Here is an 18,394-nt window from a genome sequence, read left to right as displayed (position 1 = left end):
TCCTCGTATTCTTAGCACCTTGCACAGGGCCTGGCACATAGCAGATGCTCACAGCAGTGGCTGTTGACTGAGTCTGTCCCCTATTTCTGCAGAGGGGATGCCTTTGCAGGGGTGATGGAAATGCGTCACGGTCCCCCATCTCTGTTCCACAGAATCAGGGAGTCCCAGTAAAGGGAAGTCCTACACGGGCCTAGGGAAGAAGTCCCGGCTGATGAAGACGGTGCAGACCATGAAGGGCCATGGAAACTACCAGAACTGCCCAGTCATGAGGCCGCACACCCCACACTCAAGCTATGGCACCTATGTCACGCTGGCCCCCAAGGTCTTGGTGTTTCCTGTCTTTGTTCAGGTGAGCTGGTGAGTGCCCCCAAGGGAGGTGAGAAAGAGGAGGGTCCTTCATCTCAGGACGCAGGGATGGTCCCTCAATCCAGGACTGGGGACCTGGCCCCTTTTAGGGAAAGACAAATGGCATCAGACGCTTAGGATTCTCGGGGTTGTACTGAGGGAGCCCAGGTCTCTAGGAGGGTGGGGGCGGGGAAGCCCCACAACAAGGGGTGCCCTCCCTGTACCCACTGACCTCCCCTTTCTTTGGGGACAAGCCAGGCACACTACGGCTGCTCGTGTTGTCACTGGGCCTCTGTGCTGAGGCTTCTGCTTCCTGGCTCATCCATCCAGTTTCATTCTTTGGAAATGATCAAGGGAGAGCCTCGAACTCTGATATCTTGTCTGGCCTCCTTGGTCTTGGCAAACATGTCTGGCCAATAATAGCCGGAGGCCTGAGATTCCCTTAGATCTCCTCCTATTTTTCCCTCTTCTTTCTCTTCCTCCCCATTTCCAAACCTTCATTTATTCTATCACCCATATCTAACCAGTGTGAGCATTTAGGTGTCTTACTATCCATTTTTTATCCTGTCGCTTTTTTTTTTTTTTAAATGAAGGTTTAAATAAAGGTTTGCAGCAGGAATGTTTCCCATGTTATTAAATACTTTCTGAGCCCGTGTTTGGTAGTGGCCGCACACTATTCTATTATATGGTTGTACCATATTTATTTAACCAGTCCTCTATGCAGACGCTTATGTTATGTCTACTTCTCTTGCTATTATTGTAAATAATTCTGCAATGAAAACCCTTGTGTATGACTTGCCTCTCTGATTATTTTCCTTGGACGAGAGTCCTGGAAGTGAAATGACTGCGTTATGGGTCATAAGCATTTTAAAGGCTCTTTAAATATATTGACAAATTACTTTCCCTAAAGGCTTGATTAGTTTTTCCCTGAGGTCATCAGCAACATAGAGGTGACCATCCCAAGGGCTTCGTTTCTGACCATTATTTCCTTGTCTGCTGTTTCTGGCACCCCACTCTAGGCCTGCCATTGTCTAGTGGACCGTAGGACTCACAGTTTTTAGGAACTGGCACACCTCTGGCAGGTGACACATTTCTCTTTGGCTTTCTTTTGGGCTCTTCTCTTTCTTGGGATGTAACCACAAAGGTCTTGGCATCCACTAGGGGTTATTTTTTCTTTTCCTTTCAAAATTTTTACAAAAATTAACATTAATTTTTAAAAAGTTATGAAAACTTTTCCACCGTAAAATATATAAACCAAAAAATGCATGACACTTAAATGTACAGTTTAACGAATGATTTTAAAGTTGATATCCACGAGGAAAAAGGAATAGACCATTGCTATCCCTCCAGAGGCCACGTATATCCCTTCTGGGTCGGAATGCCTCCCTCCCCAGCAGAGTACCCGCTAGCGTGACTTGATGATAATCATTTTCTTGCTTTTCTTTAGTTTTCCCATCTATGTGTGCTTTCCTAAATAACACGTGTGGTGTGGCCTCTTTTTGAATGTTATTTAATGAAACCATACTGCATATATTCTTTGGGGCCCCGGTTCCTCTGCTTCTATATTATTTGTAAGATCCACCTAAGTCATTGTGTGTAGTTGACATTTGTTCAGCACTTTGCTTGGTGTCAGGTGCTTAGAAGCCCTATTATAAATATGCATGCATGAGGATAAGTCCTGCTGGGTAGTCCAGAGCTTTAGGGAGCTTTCTCTGAACTGGGCAGGGCCAGGTGGTGGTGGTGGGGGGGGGGGCTCCTCAGTGGATGTGGGGGAGGGTGATGGGGTAGGGGAAGGAGTTCAGGTGAGAACTGGCCCCTGGGAACTGATGGCTGAGGAGTCAGTAACCATGTGTTATGAATGTAGAGCAGGGATGGCATGGCTTTGAAGGGACTCAAGTGACCGAATCTGGCACAGTGTGGTATCCTGAGACCTCTCCAGAGGTATCCTGAGAGCCTGGACCTTACAGCAGAGAGCATCCTGGGAGGCATGGACAGGACAGATGGGGGCACGTGGGGCCTGGGAAGTCCCAGGAGCCCAGAGTAGTGGGGGAGCTGGGGGGAGGAGGACTGCAACATGCGGTTGGACTTCCTGCCAGAGAGCGTAAGGCTCACAGTGAGGGCTGGCGGTGAAGGTGGCAGCAACAGTTCCGCCCAGGACAAGAGTATCTGTCTTTCTGTTTCCATCTGGGTATGAGGGGGCGAGTGGGTTCTTGGGGTGTGGGGAGGCCTGGCAGTCTTTTCTGTGTCTGGCTCTGCCAAGCTGTCTCCCCCCACCCACAGCCATCTCCATCAGGCCTCTTTGAACTGCACACTTTGTTTTCAGCCTTTAGATCTCTGTAACCCTGCCCGGACCCTCCTGTTGTCAGAGGAGCTGCTGCTGTACGAGGGGAGGAACAAGGCTTCTGAGGTAAGGCTTACACTTGTGCTTCCCAGTCAGGGTCTTCTGGGAGGCTTCGTTGGCTATCCTCTTCCCGATGGTCTTAGAATTATACAATCTCGGGGTGAAAAAAACGTGGAAAGTCTTTCATCCCCCTCCATACCCTCCTTACCAAACGGTGACCCAGCTTTTTCTTGTATATTTGTAGTGATGAGGATCTCACCCCTTTGCAAAGCTGTTTAGCCCACGTTTGATAGTTGGAAAGTTTTCCCAGCCCCGTAAAGACATCTTATGGCCTATCCCAGCTTCCTCCAATGAGCAGAAGAGAAGGCCATTCACCCCAGCTTTAATGAATGACCTTGTGGGTGAGAATTTTAGAGGAGCACCAGTTACCCAGGTTTTCTGGTTTGTTTTAAGCCAAATCTCAAATCCCCTTCTGAGGAATAAGTCTGTGATTTCTCCTGGACTTCAGAGTCTGGGGTGTCGAGATCCTGCCACCCTTCCTGGGTTCTGGTCCCCGCTGATGTCTGACTGGAGGAATTTCACTCACCCACACAGTCCCCAGTGCTGGCCAGGCTCCAGCTCAGTCCTGTGAGCTTGACTCTACTTGGGCACAGAAGTTGGTGCCCTGGGATTTTCAAGACTACCTGAGGGTAAGGGGCTTGCTGTAGATCAGGCCCTCACTCAACACTGCCAGTGTGGCCTGGCTGCATTGAATGACAGCTTGAGGTAGTGTGGAAAGATCAGGAAACTTGAAGGCAGGACGGACCTAGCCAGCTCCTGCTCCGCTGCTGGCTCGCTCGTGACTTCTCCCTCCTTCTTCAGTCTTCTCATCTGAACAGTGGGTGTGTATCTGAGGCAGCTGGGGGTTGGTTGCTCTCTAAGGGTCCTTCCAGCCTCAGCATTCTGGGACCGTATGCGTAATTGTGGCTAAAGCAGTGGCTGCTTTTATTTTGTTTTTGAATAAGCAGACCAGAACTCATATATTCCAAAACGCACATCGTCTCTTTCAAGGGAACTCCTTGGGGAGACTGCATTCTTATTTCTACCACCCTCGAATTGCTCACTACATTTCTGGACCTCCTCGTGGGGAACTTTCTTAAGAACCTTGGCATATCTTCTGAATCGCCTCTAGGGGAGTGTAACTTCATCTGTCGAGGGGGATTTGAGTTTTAGGAACACGAAATCGCTGGGCGCTGTGCTCGGTGAAGAAGGGTGTGGTGGATACAGTTGGGTGACCAAGGGTCAGAAAGCAAGGTGGGGCTATAAGTTCACAAGATTCTCAAGAAGGCATTTAGAAATGGCAGCCACCCTGAAATATATGCCTATGTTTACATTTGCTCTTTTGTTTGTCCACTCACCTTTAGGTCTGCAAACCTTGAGCACTTACTGTGTTACTCTATGTGCATTTTACATATTAGATCTCATTTAGCTCTTGAAGCAGAGGCACAATTGTCCTCACTCTAGAGATGAGGAAACTGGGGCACCAGCAAGATTAACTGGGACCCGAGGGTCTCAAGGCTCGTAGGGGATGGAGCCAGGATTAGCACTCGCATCTCCGGCTCAGGCATGCTTTCCATGATACTGTGCTGCCTCTGGCCTGTCTGTTTAAAAACTAACTAGTAAACACAAGTGGAAGCCATAGCCTGATTACAATCTGTCCAAAAACTCTTTGTTTCATGGTTCTTTAGAGCCTTAGAACTGAGAGACCCCTTTTGAAGATCAAAAGAAGCAATTTGAAGATGAGTAAAATAAATGGATTTCTTTCTTGATGTATGCAAGGAAGCACGTATGTGCATGTTAGTGTCCTGTCATGTTATTCAGGCCAGAATTATGAACCAGTCCAAGAGGGGCTTGGATAAATTTGCAGAATTGCGGTGTTGGTTAGTCCTCAGGAGCCGTCTGTTCTGATTTCTTCCCTGTGACTACTAGCTGACGGTTTTCCAGCCAGTTCTTGAGTCTGCAGAGGCAGCCCCTTGAGGCATGGGTTTTGTTGCTGGAGAGTGCTAAATTGTAGAAAGTTCTCTCAAGCTCAACAGCAGTCTTTATTCCCCCTCTTGGTTCTTGGTTCCTTCTCTGCTCTGAGCCTGCTCCAGTTTGCTAATGTCTGTGAGCTGATCCAGACCCACACTGTGAGCCGCCCTCATTACACAGCCTCCCAGCAGTCACAGACTTCATTAATATGCTCTGAAATCAAATCAGCCAAACAAGGTAGCCTCATTTATACATTTTAATAATAGCTATTGAGCATCTACAATGTAGCCAGGCCCTGTGCTTGAGCTTCCAGGAGTACTATGGGGCCCAAGACAAACACACCCTCACTTTACATACTGACTCACTGAGTTTACCATTAACTAAGGCACCAAGGTCTTTTCTGCAATCCCTGCCCTTAGGCCAGCTTCCCGGAGGAAGCTTCTTTAGGGCTACTTGGGAGAAGGAACCCTCCAAGTTGCAAGGATTCTCTAAGGAAGTGATCCCTCAACACTTGACCCTTTGGGAAAACAGTGTAGGGAAGACAGCTGGTAGGCAGCAGGTAATTGGGCTATGGAGATGGGTGTCACTCCACTGTGGGCTGCTGTGGCTCCTGCTGGAGCAAAGCCAGCAGGATGCTGGAGAGATGGGAGAGGGGCTCAGCTGCCTTCCCCTGGCACGCTTGCCTCTCTGCCCTGCCTCCAGCCGTGTGCCAGCTCTGTTCTTTCCCTGACCTGACCTTTGGGGAAATTCTTCGTTCATGCCTTAATCACTTCCTGTCTAGACCACATTTCCAGTTCTGGGAAGCAGGGCCAGAGCGGCAGCCTGGGGCTTTTCTCACCTTGCCCATGGGTGCTTGCCATCTATGCAGCCCTTTCTGGGCTGGGGCTGTTTTCAAATTTTTTTAGGCTTCTGACAGACTGTTTAGTCCACCCCTTATGCTGCTAGCTTCACTGCGGGTCTGCAGGTGACTTCCAGGTTTTCCTTGAGTGGGTCGGGAAGCCCAGGGTCTGCTTGTGTTAGGCTAGTTGAGAGCCTTCTTCTTTTTACTGCTTGAACTTTGAAGACTTCCTCTCAGACAACCAACCCCTCAAATTCTTCTGAACTCTCAGGTCGTCACCCCTGCCCCCCGCCCCAACTTCATTTATTTTTTGGTCTCCTTTGCTCCTCTTTTTTTGGTCCTTGTTGGATTCTTTCACAATCAGAGACGAGACAACTGAAGGTATATTGCTATCTCTCTGTATAGTGAGCACTTGGTGTCAGCCAGACCTGGGCAATAGTCGCTGGCTGTGCGGCCTTGGACAGGTCACTTAACCTTTCTGAGCTGTAGGGTCCTCATTTATAAATGAGAGCAATGACGTTATTTTCAAGAGAGGATCCACTGAGCAGAAAGTAAGTGCTCAACAAATGGAGGCTTCTGTTGGGCTGTGTTGGGACAGGGCCGTGGTGGGAGGCGGTTTGGATAGAGTCATCACCCAGATCTTTGCCAACCCAGGGTTCCAGAGCCCTCAAGTTTTGGTCCCATTAGGGGAGCTAGAGGCCCTGAGAACCTCCCGCTCGAGGACACCCTGTATTATCTCTGTGGCTGACATTCTTCAAATCTCTTGTTTGCCTTACGCTCAAGAAGCCAAGTGGTCCTTTGGAAAATATTTATATACTTTTAAATTACACAAAAGTAACAGATTCCTGTTGCAAAATAATGCAAATTAAGCAGAAACGTATACAGGAAAATCCACTCCCCAGAGCGAAGAGTGTGGTATCTTAGACATTTGAAAAATGTTAAATATAGACAGATTTGTAGTTTTGTTTCACAAGATTGGATTATCCACTAGGTATTTTTGGATATTGCACTATTTTGACTCGTGTTGGACAGATTACAGCTTCCGTCTATACGTAGCTCTACTTTATCCTTTTAATAGTTGCACAAAATTTTACCATATGAAGGTAGCATAATTTATTTTCTCCATCCTCTCTTGATGAGCGTTTGTTCTTTTTTTTCTTTTACCCTTCCCTTGTTTATTTGATTACATTCTTTTTTCTACATCATCCCCATTCCCCACTTCCATTAGTTTATACACGTTTTCTTTTATCACAAAATATTGCTAAGAACATCTTTATAGGTTCATATTTATATAGCTTTATAAATATTTCTGTTGGATAGTCTCAGAGGTGAAGTCGTTAGGTCGCTTTTAACAGTCGGATAGCTAAATGTTAACACACTGGCTTTTTAAACTTCAATGACAATCCAATACATACTCACTGTGGCCCTTACTCGTGCATGCCAAGCCCTCCTAGCTGACTCTTCTTACTTCAGAAGAGATAAAGTGTCAAATTTTGACACCTCAAAGGGAAATTCACATAATTAATTATACTTTGTTTTCCTCAGAGAATCTAAAATTGGATTTTATTGCTCTTGACTACAGACCACTGCAGGATTTACAAAACAAAGAATAGTGTAATCTTTAGTGGCATTAGAGGATCAAGGGGATTTTTCTAACACAAAAATATGCTGAGCATGCCTGTTGGTTTACCTATAATGTCTAAAAATAGATTTCGCCTTTATTTTTGGAGCAGCTAGTGCATAAAAGGGATAAAAGTTATGCACACGTCTGTATTGGAGCATAAGTAACTGGCTTTTTCTTGAACTGATTGCGCATTACTGCAGTTAAAATTATCTGCAAGGAATTGGGTTGTCACAATATCTCACACCGCATGATGCTTCAATTCACAGTCTGCACAGAGCTTGTGAAAGGAGCCTGTGGGGAAACTGGGCAGGGTCTCTGCCCCTGTTCATACGGATGAGAAAACTTATGGGACTTAACCAAGTTTTCATGGCTGCCTAGTGGGATAGGAGCCTCATGACTTTTGATTTCAAATCCAGTACTCTTACAGCCAGATGTTTAGAGGAGAATCCAAGCAGATGTGGAACATCCTGCAGCTCGAGGGTGGCTCTAAGCCAAGGGTGCCGGGCTGGAGATTCCAGGGGCTTTTGGCCAGAGAGGTGGGCCTGTGGGGTGTCAGGCCGCAGAGAGGCTTGCAGGGGCCATCTGCCATGGAGGGTGAGGGTCATTTCTGTCGTTTATTATTATTTTTTTCTACTGTGAGGTGTGGAACTATAGAAAACTGTAGGATGAAGGGGCAGTCCAGGTCTCTGCCCTTGGGCGAGGCCACACTAAGTCCATTCTTGGTTCTGCCTGAGATGATGAGGGATCCTTATCTGGACCTCTAGGAGAGGCTGTGGCTCCTGGACTCTGGGACAGCTGAAGAACCAGTTCTGTTTGCTCTTGCCTGACGTAGGTGACGCTGTTCGCCTATTCGGACCTGCTGCTCTTCACCAAGGAGGACGAGCCTGGCCGCTGCAACGTCCTGAGGAACCCCCTCTACCTCCAGAGCGTGAAGCTGCAGGAAGGTAAGTGTGTGCCCAGGATGTCCCGGGCCCCCTTCTCACTTGTGCCAAATCCACTGCCCTGGACACTCTAGAGGCTCAGTTTGGGTCCAGCCCCTCTGGTGCTGAGCTGCTAGCTGTCAGTGAGGCATCTGAGCGTGTGCCATCCGGTCCTGTCCCGGGGCTGGTGGGCTCTCAGACACTTAAGTTCCATTCTCGGCTGGCAGACTTCCCATACACCCTGAGTTTTGCTGGGAGGTTTCTTTTCCAGAGATGTTTAGGGAGGCTGGGGAGTAGAGTGTGAAGAGCTTTGGACTTAGACCTGTGTTCGGATCTCGGCCCTGCCCCTCGCTACTTATGTGACCTTGGGCAAGTTACTCAACCTCTCTGCACCCGTTTCCTCATAGGTAAATGTGGGATAGCAATAGTATCTCAGAAGGCTGTTGTGAAGGTTAAATTAGGTCATATATGCAAAGTGCCTGACCCACACCAGGTGCCCAATAAATGCTACTTGCCACCACACTCACCACACATATCCGGAACAAGAGACCACTGCTCCTTCTCTCTCGGCTGCATTGCTCTGGCCAGAGCCCAAGGAATCTGAAGCATATGTGGCTGGGGGCTGGCGAGCAGGAACACATGGGAGCTCGGAGTGAACCTCAACCCCAAACTTTCCATCATGCCCTCCTCCCCTCGGGAACGGGAAGCCGGCTGGGAGAGTATCTGTTGAGTGGTTTGGTTTGGCGCCTGAGGTCTCTGCTGAAAGGGGCTTGATTTCCTCTCCCAGATTATGAAAACAACAACAGACCTGTTTGAGCATGAGTGACAGGGGCAGGGAGGAAAATATTACCCAACGAAAGAATTCTGTTTTGACGGGTTTTGCTCCAGGAAAACTTCCTGCCTGTTTGCAAACCCGACCTGTGCGCTTGGCCCCTGCTGGCCTTCCTCCTTAGACACTGGGCAGTGTGAGAACCAGGAAGTACTTACAACTTCTTCTCTGCCTCTAGCTTTCTCCTGCCCACTGACCAGGGCGGCCACTGAAAGGAAAAAGCAAGTCACCTCGCTTGGGGCCAGCCCCTCCCTCGGGGCGGGTTCCATCTGACTAAAGTCAGTGGTGAGGAGCAGATCTCTGAGCAAGTTCAGCTCAGACCCTGGCATTGCAGGGACCTCCCTTGGGAGAGGGGCAGGTGAGAGCTACTGCCCTTGGCTTCCTGCTGCTCTGTCTTTTCCGCCCTCCCTCACACCAGCTTCCCCTACATGCCCACTGTCGTGTCCCTCCCACCCTCCTGCACAACACCGTGCAGCCCTTTCCTCTGCGTATCTGCCCATCCTCAGCTCAGATAATCTGGGACCCTGTCGGCTGTGAGGAGTACTAGGGGGGCAGCGCCAGGTAACGTGGGCTGATTGATTATAGAATGGAAACCTTACTGGGGGGAGGGGGCAGTGCTCAGCCTCCTGCTAAAGGGAGAGAGAGAAAAGAAGCTGGGCTCACGCTGTTTGTGCTCTGGGTAGGGTTTGCGATGGGAGCGACGGGGGCAGTGGAAGAGCCGAGGGTAACAGCTGTTTGGGGTCTGGGCTCAGCTTTGCCGCTAACGTGCTGAGTGACCTCAGCTGGCTCTTTCCCTTTTCTGGGCTTCAGCTTCTCTGACTGCGAATCAAGGGTTGGGCCAGGCCTTTGTGTTCCCTCCCAGCCCTGGTTTCCCCAGACAGACCCTGAAGTGCTATGAGAAGCTTGATAGTGCCCGTATGTCTTGCCTCCACCCCTTGAGGGGGCCTTGACTGCAAATTGGTTGGATCGTCCCCTCCTAGAGTCCCCAGACCCAAGGTTTGGAATTAGAAGCAGAGCGAGCTCCAGCCTCCACTGGGTGGTGGATGGTCATGGTGGGTGGTGGATGGTCATGTTAGGTGGTGTGGGGACTTGAGGTTTTGCAGAGAAACCTCCCAGATGCTGAGCTCGTGCGAGCAACAGCCTTGTGCAGGCATGGCTTCCTTGGGCTGGAGACCACATCCTTTCCCCGCAGATGACAGGCATCATGATGGTAGTAGCCAAGGCCAGCACTCCTCAGGGGAGATGACCATGCCATGAGAGCCTGTTGGGTTGGCATGAGAGGGGTGTGTGTGTGTGTGTGTGTGCGCGCGCGCGCGTGCCTGTCCTGGGCTTGCTGGGCAAATGGTTTGGTGCAGACAAATTGCCTTGCCCTTCTCCAGCAGTGGCAGCAAGCAAATAGTGAACATGGCTCCCTAGGGAGCCCATGAGCTGCTGAGAACAAAGGAAATGGCTCAGTGACACTGAGTGAGCACTCAAGGTGCACATTCCACCGCTTAGATTTCTTTCCAGGCATTGGCAGAGCCCTCGCCCTTCCCTGCCCCCGTGTAGCTGGGACGCTAGGCTTGTGGGTCCCGGGGGTTTGCACAAATCCAGTGACTCCTGCAGTTGGAGTTGGAGCCACAGGACCCAGTGTCCTGAGTCCTGGCGCCTGATTTCCTGCCTGACTCCCTTGTGCCCCCAGAGACCCGCTGTGCTGCGGCAGCAAGGGCCTGAGCGAAGCTTTTAAGAGATGCATTTGGGACTCAGCTGGAGCTTCTGTTGGCCGAATGGTCTCTGATTAACATCGCTCACTCTCCTGGGTTTCTTGTCTCTTTCAAATCAACATGTATGGAGAGTTCAGTCTGGGGCAAGGAAGATGGTAAACAAGGAACACACCCAGGCTTTCCTGCTAGCTGGGGCTGGGGTTGTTCCCTGGCCAGGGAAAATCTGCCCCACCCCAGGACTAAGAACTCCCCCGGGACAAAGGACACCCCCGTGTGACTTCTCTGAAGGGTGCTTAGCTCTGCTGGAAAAGCATTCTCCCAGGGTTTAGCACTGGGCCCAGAATATCATAGGTGCCTAAAGAAAGTTTGTTGGGTGAATGAATGAATGAATAAAAGGAGACCGGAAGCACTGTGTTAGCTTGGGGCCTGGGAGTATACTCCTCTTGCAGGGCTTCAGCCGATGGTCCCTTAAACCTTGCCTGCCCTCCTCCTGCCCAGCTTCCCCAAAGCTTCAGCAGGGCTGCATGGCAGTGTAATGGGAACAGGCGGAGAGCTGGCACTAACAATTGGGACATCTCCGGTCAGCCGGGGCCCATTGTGGTCTCTTCCTGCCTCTGCCACCCACTGGCTTTGCTGCTTTTTGTGTTTCTGTCTCCTAGGCGGCCAGCGTCCCGCCCACAGTGTGTCCTCCTGGCCTGCTCTGGTCTCTCAGGATGGCCTGGAAATGTCCAGCTGATTCTCGGCCTCTCCATCCACCCTGGGAGCCAGGTGCCCGGTCTTGGAAACTCAGATGCTTAGGCCCTAGCTGCTGGAATGGAATGCTTGGTGTTAAATTTAGTTGATTGACATTTTCTGAGTACATCCTCAGCCCACATCAGTGCTGGCCGCCAAGGCGAGAGCCGTGGAAGAGACACGTTTCCACTTCTGGAGGTCATGACCTGGTGAAATGACAGGGAACTATGCTGGTCGGGGGCAGAAGTAGGACACGGCGGTCAGAAGCCAGGCCGTGGAGGCAGGCAGTCCTGGGTTCGGACCTCGGCTCTGCCACTTTCTCACGGTATGCCTTAGATAAGTCGTTTTCCTCTCCATGCTTCAGTTTCTGCATCTGGAAAATGGAGACGTTGACCCTCTTGGCTTGTCTTGAAGGGTAGAGAGGGCTTGGTGAACAGCTGAGTGTGGGGTCTCAGGCCAGGCTGGAGAGAGGGCCCTGGGAAGATGACGGAGGGGTCAGACCTGGGCAGGGAAGCCCTCTCCGGGCCCTGCCCAGCCCGTGACTGGGGATTCCCCCTGCACAACCCACAGGGTCATTGGTGGGAAGCAAGGCCCACCCAGGAACCAAATGGCTCCTTGTTACTTTTTCGAAATGGCCAAAGCATTTGGGGTGTTGGAGGGAAACCCGAACGTGTGCTGCCTTCCTTTTCCTTTACACTCGCCCCATTGCCACTCTGGAGAGGCCAGAGCTCAAGCTAACGTTCCGAGGGGCGTCTGGTGGGGCCGAGGTCTCTCTCCCGGCTCAGCTCCCTCGCAGCCTCCTTTGCCACAGCTGCGGCTCCCTCGTGGCACCCTTGGCTCTGGAGGCTTGTCATCCTTTCATGAGGCGCTGAGCCATGCCGGGCACTGCCCCCATTCCTTCTTTCTCTCACAGTGCTGCCAGCACAAGGCCAGGATGTGGACTGGACGTCAGTGAAAGTTTGGGGTAATGCAGGAGGGCGGCGGCGGGCGGTGTTCACAGCTCAGAAAAGTTGTCAAGGCAGTTAGTTGCCAGCCGTCCCGCTCTATCGGGAACGTGTTCCAGGCTGTGGCCCCCAAACTCGGCCTCCTGTCTCCTCGAGGCTCCCATCTCCTTGGCTTTCCCCTCCCTCTGCGAGCCTTCTTTTCTCTCACCACCAACTTCTAAAACCCAAATTTCTATTTTCTTATGTAGATCTTTTTCTATTTCTCTTGGCACTGAGGTCTGCTTCTGGAAAGTGAAGGAAATGTCCCAGTGTGTTTTAAACAAAACAAACCACCTTCTTTTGTTTCCACCCTCAGCAGCATAAGGAACTGGCAGAAGCTTTGAAATGACAGGTTCCTTAAACATGACGGCTTCTTAGGCAGGGCTCCCTTCCTCCCTCCCAACCCACCTCTAGGTGGGGAGAAACTAGAGAGGATTCATCCTCTCTAAGGCCAAAGTGAAGCCCATTTACTCATGGGCTGTTTTTATCTGGCTCTGGTTGACACCTCTGGCATTAGGGGTGGTTTTGCCCTGCGGGAGCTGGCCACATGCTTTTTCTAAGGGGGCCTGGCCTTCACTCACAGAGGGTCCTCACTCATGAATTTTCCTAGGAATAGGCTTGACCTGCTTTCTCTGTTTGTACCTTGGCATCTTTATTTTGCAACACATTCTGCAATTCCTTTGACGATTTCTTTGATGCAAGTATGTGTGGAGGGGTCGCTTTGAGGCCAGGACTGGGCCTGGTTCCTTGAGGGGGCAGAGGCATTTGAGAGGCTGGTGCATAGGGGTTCAGAGCGTGGGCTCTGGAGCCAGGCTTCCTTGAGGTGGGGGAGATAAATCCGGGTTCTTCGCCTTTCTACCCGGGGCTTGTCACTCAAGCCATTTGTGCCTCAGTTTTCTCGCATGAATCATGGATGGTAATAACCCCTGCCTCGGCGGGTGTTGTGAGGGTTAAGCTCACACAGGTAAAACATTTGGTCGGCACATAGCCCTGTGGTACTCTCAAGTTCTGTGGCACTCGAACCGTTTGCTGTTGTTATACGTGCTGTATTTTTGCTTCCCTCAAAACTGACAGCCTGCCTGGTGAGGTCTATTGCTTGAAATACAGGAAGTTACTAACCATCCCTGGCCAGTACCCAGATAATAGTGCCCAGCGGGGAGTGTTACTGGTTTCTGAGAAGCAGCCTGCAGCTGTCAGGGGAGGTGTTCTGGAGAAGAGGCAGGGCTTCTTCATCACCCTCGCTATCCCTTGGGCACGTCTCGTGCTTCTCCATCTCTGTGCCTTTGTCCACGCCGTTCTCACCTCCCGGTGTGTTTATTCTTCTCGTCTTGAGTTCAAACTCAAAAGGACCTCCACCAGGAAGCCTTCCCCAACAGCTGGCAGTCATCTCTTGGCCCTTGTGCTTCCGAAGCACTCTGACCGAATCACCTTCTGCGGTAGGGTAGGTATGCCACCTTAGCTCCTCTGCTGCAGGGGAGGGGAGCAGCCAGCGGTCCCTCCCAGCTGCATCCCAGGTGGGGAGGGTCCCTCCCCGAGGGGTTGGGCCTGGTCTGGGAGGCCATCCCTGGGCTCCACCCAGCCCATGATTGGGGATCCCCCACCTTCATGGCCCATGCAATCCTTAGTGAGACACAAAGCCTGCCCAGCGACTTAGTGGCTCCTTATTGAGTGTCAGAATGGTGAAGGCATTTGGAATGTTTAAAGGAAAACCCAAGTATGCGCTACCTCCCTGTCCCTCATCGCAGGAAGGAAGAGGCCTCCTGGGGCGGATGACAGCTCCCTGTACCTAGCTGTTTGATGCCCAGAGGAGCCTCTGGCTGCCTCTCATGGGGATGAGATCTCAGCATTCCTTGAGTCAGGCTGACCTGCAGGCAAAGGCCTTACAGCTGTGCCTCAACTTGGTTAGTTGTTAAGAAGCATTTCCTCCAGAGATTTCCCTGTCCCCTGTGCCTGCTTCTTTCTTTGTCTTTTTTTTTCCAGGAAGTACCGCACACAGCCCTCTGGGAGAGGCAGCCGGCTCTGCTCAAGCAAACCCCTGAGACTCTGTAACCAATTGTAATGCAAGTCTTACTTTTTGTCCCCTGAAGGTTCTTCGGAAGACCTGAAATTCTGTGTGCTGTATCTAGCAGAGGTGAGTCCTTCCCTCCGAGTTTGAGGAGAGAGATCTGAGATCTGGTGCTTGAGGGGGGATTTTGGGCGAGGTTCTAGTCCAGAGTTCTGATGCTGCCTCCTCTCCACCTTGTCCTGGGGCAGGTCCTGATGGAAACAGTGGTCCCTGGCCCTGGGTCTCTTACCTCCGTGTAGAGGAGCAGTGGGCACGAAAGTGCATAGAGGGGTCGGGGGACATTGATCTCCTGGTTAGGACCCCCCGGGGGTCCTAATGAGAGTGTGGCCTGACAGCTATGCATCGCCCTATTTATTTATTTGGGAGCCCTTCCTCTGGAGATTGCTCTGAATCCTATGCCTGAGTCTTTTGTCCTCTTTTTCCAGGAAGTACTATCCAGGACCTCTCCTAAGGGTCTTGTCAGTGTTTCAAATGGCCTGAAGGTAATCTTACCTTTACCTGGGCCAGATAATATAGGCTGAAGAACACATCAAGTGTCAGGGTTTGAGGCTGGAACGACACCTGCTCACTGTGATTGGTGTTTCTGGTTATCTTGGCCTGATCAGAAGCTCATATGGGCTGTGCTCTGCCTTTTTTTGAGCAAAACTGGGCAAATAACTCATTGCTCGATATGATTTGGCAGATAAAATATCATAAAACCATGGCTTTAATCAAAGAGGTTCTTGGTGATAAAAAAGTGGAGAGCCACTGAGCCATAATATCCTTTTAGATTTTCGGTTAATTTTTTATTCCCAATCTCATGTCTCTGTTAATATGAGCAGTGGTGCTCTGTTTCAAGCAAGGATTCATTAGACCCTTCCTGTCTTCTGCCTTAGTCTGTTCCACCAACAGCCCTGGGAACCTGCCAGTCTTGTGGGAAATTCCCTGTGGGTGGGGCATGGCTCACACTGGCTGGCCAAGAGGAGTATACTCTTTTGAGAAGGAATGTGTGTGTCATTTGTGATTGAAAATCATTCCTTCAGTTGCTCGCGAAGAGGTACAAGACTTCCAGAGAGTCCCCTCGGGTGAAGACCCCTGAAGGAGAAGACGGAGTTGATAAGTTAGCTTCGGAGAGCTCCAAAGGGCAGTGGATGTTGTTACTGCTCAGCTGGGGACCCTTGCTGCCTAGAATGGCAAGCCAAGGGCCAAGAAGTCATTGGATATCCTCCCTTGCATCAGCACATCCCACCAGGCACTGGAAGGAGCTGGCAGAGGCACTTTAGAGCTTGCGGGTGTTCAGTTCCATAGAGCCCAGCGAGCCGCTTAGAAGCTGTGAGCCAGGCTGGGAAGAGCCAGAGCCTTTGCCCTTCCATCCTCACCCCTCTTGATTCTGATTCACTCTGGCAGGGCCTGAAATGAAGCTCCCGGTTCTTTAGTGCCAAGAGAGCTTCCTGCCAGGCGGGGTTGTTTTTCCCAGAGAGAAGCACTTCTGCTCATCGGTTTCCTGGGAGCTGTGACCTCCTAAGCCCTCCAAAGATTGATGAAGGGATATTGATCTGGGGCTTTTTATTTCAGTAAAGTGCCAGGTGATCTGACCCCAAGGGGCTGGGGAGTTGAAGCTCACAGGCAGCCAGAAACCTCTCTTTTCTCCTAATGGGTTGCTATTTATGAAAGGCATTTCTGTAATGAAGGGAGACAAGATGCCTGTGTGCTTCGTAGCCTGGGACAGGCTTGACACTACGGAGAACCCCAAACTCACATTGTAGTTGGAACTTCCAACAGGTGGTTTCTCTTTATTGCCTGACAGGCAGGTGGCACCCGGAGAAGAAACCAGGGCAAAGAGTCAGGATTTGGAGAGGGTTTTTCCCAGGCACTGAGAAAGTCCCAATTGCTTGGGTGGCAGCTGCTCTCTGATTATACCCACCAGCAGTAGGTTATGGGTGGGGCCGCCCTAAGTAGCCATTGGCCCTGGGTTCTCAATTTCTCTGGACAGGTGTCCCTCAGCCCCTGCAAATCTATGGGACAGATGACTTCAAAGCACCAAGAGCATTGGGTCAAAGTGCATGTTGACCAGGGACCATTTCCTCACCTGGAATCTGATCCTGGCTCCATTAATCTTGATCCGCGCTCTGGGGTTAAGAGGACCTGCATTTGAATCTTGGCTCTGCCATTTCCTAAGTTAGCAATCTGGGCAAGTTACATCCTCATCTCTGAAACAAGGCCGATGAAGCCTATCTAGCAAGGTTGTTGTAATGATTAAATGAGATTCAATAAGATACTATGTCCAATGCACTTAGCTCAGAGCCTGGCACACAGTGAGCGCTCAACAAATGGTAGTTGTTATTATCGTCAGCTTCATAACAGGGGCAGAGCTTTTCATATTCCTTTCCTCTCCATTAGAGACATCACCCATGAGTTATCGATCTTTTAAAGAGAAAGCTAAGAGGAATATCTCTGTTTGTAATATACATATGCAGTTATACAAATGTGGCAAGATAGTAGGCTCTGGAGGAGACAAAAGACAGACTTTGAATGTCTCCTCTCCTGAGACCTCCTGGGGCTGCCAACCTAACCTTTCTGAGCCTTAGTTTTCTCAACTGAAAAGTGGTAGCAACTGTGCGTTTCTTTCCTCCCTGTGTCAGAGGGTCATTGGGAGAATTAAAGGGAGAGAACATTTGTCAAAGCAGGTGAACAACTGTAAATCACTGAAGAAAGGGTTTCCGTGTTTACAAAGATAATATTATTTCAGGAACAAGTGGGTGAGGCAAGATGGGGGTTTTAAAGAGAAGAGGAGTCGGGCCTCTGGTTGGATTTGGGAATGCTCATGTTCGAATGCAGAGGCCCAGGCCCAGTGCTGCTGCACCTGGAGAGAGCTCTGTGCTTGGCTAACCACCCTGCAGTCAAGAAGCGCTGCCTCTCAACGAGTTACATGAGAATGCTTTCAGGGTAGCTTGCACCCTTGAGCTTGGAGCCTGGTACTGAGGGCAGAGTGTGCATGAGCACCGCAACCAGCATTGGGTTGGATCACAGAGTGTATTAAAACTGGCGGTTCATGTGCGGGGTCAGCCAGGACAGCGCTGGGGCCCTCATTTAGATAGAGTTAGGCAGCTAGGAATTCAGCCACCCTGGAGGGAGCTGGCTTCATGCTGTCTCTCTTGGCCAGGCCAGCCTCCAAAGCTCCATGCAGCATGTAGAGAGGAGCCTTGAGAGCAAGTGCTTCCCAATAATGTGTGCTCATCTAAGACAGCCCACCTGCAGGCCAGGCCTGGGGTTAGGTCCTTGAAATTCGAAGCCTTTCTTGAGATCATGGGTGGGAAAGTGCTTTTTAAAATGGATAATTAGATAAAAGGAATTATTACGATGACAGAATTCCTACTTCAGAACTAAAAGAAACAGAGGAGGATTCGGGGCTCAGGGAGATGAAGGGATTTGCTGAAACCTAATCACCTAGGTGGAGGCCTCGCACATCCACCCAGTTCCCAGAAGCCCAGGGGTGGGGCTTTCTTCCTTCTGAGGCTTTTAGGAAGATTAGCTTCTGGGCACTTTTGGGCAGGAGAGGAAGGGCTGCACCTAGGGAACACTTAGCATGGGAGGTGGCCCTGCCCCAAAGGTGGTACCCCTAAGAGCTGGGTTGGATAGCAGGGTAGAAAATGTCCCTAAATGCTGTTGGATGATGCCAATAACCACCCCGGATAAGAGCCTTTGTATTTGTTGTTTCTTCTTCCAGCACTTCCCTTGCTGGTACTTATCATCCAAGCCTTTGCTGGGGTGTTGCCCCTTCAGAGAGGCCTGCTCTGACCACCAGGCTCAAGTAAGACTGCTCCGGTTGCAGTCTTTCCACAGTTGCAATTATATTGTTTAGTCGTTTATTGGTTTATTGTCTGCCTCCAACCCCAGGGCAAGAAGTCTGTCTCTCTTGCTTCCCCCTTTACCTCCAGGGCCTAGTACAGTCTCTGACACATAGCAGGTGCTCAGTGAGTATGTGTTAAAGGAATGAAGCCCTGAGTAGTAACCGTGGTAGCTAT

General features: G+C 50.5%; 1 protein-coding gene across 10 annotated transcripts in view; it reads left to right on the top strand.

Annotated features, from left to right (window-relative positions):
- The window catches only part of RGS3 (regulator of G protein signaling 3), a 115,002-nt gene that overhangs the window by 40,931 nt on the left and 55,677 nt on the right, over positions 1-18,394 (top strand). For 6 of the 10 annotated variants that reach the window (XM_016126269.2, XM_036238751.1, XM_016126270.2 and 3 more), the window contains 4 exons: positions 153-349; positions 2,669-2,752; positions 7,991-8,102; positions 14,413-14,456. In XM_016126269.2, the coding sequence (XP_015981755.2) occupies positions 153-349; positions 2,669-2,752; positions 7,991-8,102; positions 14,413-14,456 (437 nt within the window). The other 4 variants (XM_016126271.2, XM_036238757.1, XM_016126277.2 and 1 more) reach the window with 4 other exon arrangements.

Source organism: Rousettus aegyptiacus, unplaced genomic scaffold (genome assembly GCF_014176215.1).
Source record: "Rousettus aegyptiacus isolate mRouAeg1 unplaced genomic scaffold, mRouAeg1.p scaffold_m13_p_3, whole genome shotgun sequence".
Taxonomy (NCBI): Eukaryota; Metazoa; Chordata; class Mammalia; order Chiroptera; family Pteropodidae; genus Rousettus; species Rousettus aegyptiacus.
Note: the sequence above shows the minus strand (reverse complement) of the source record. Positions and strands in the feature narration are given on the sequence as shown.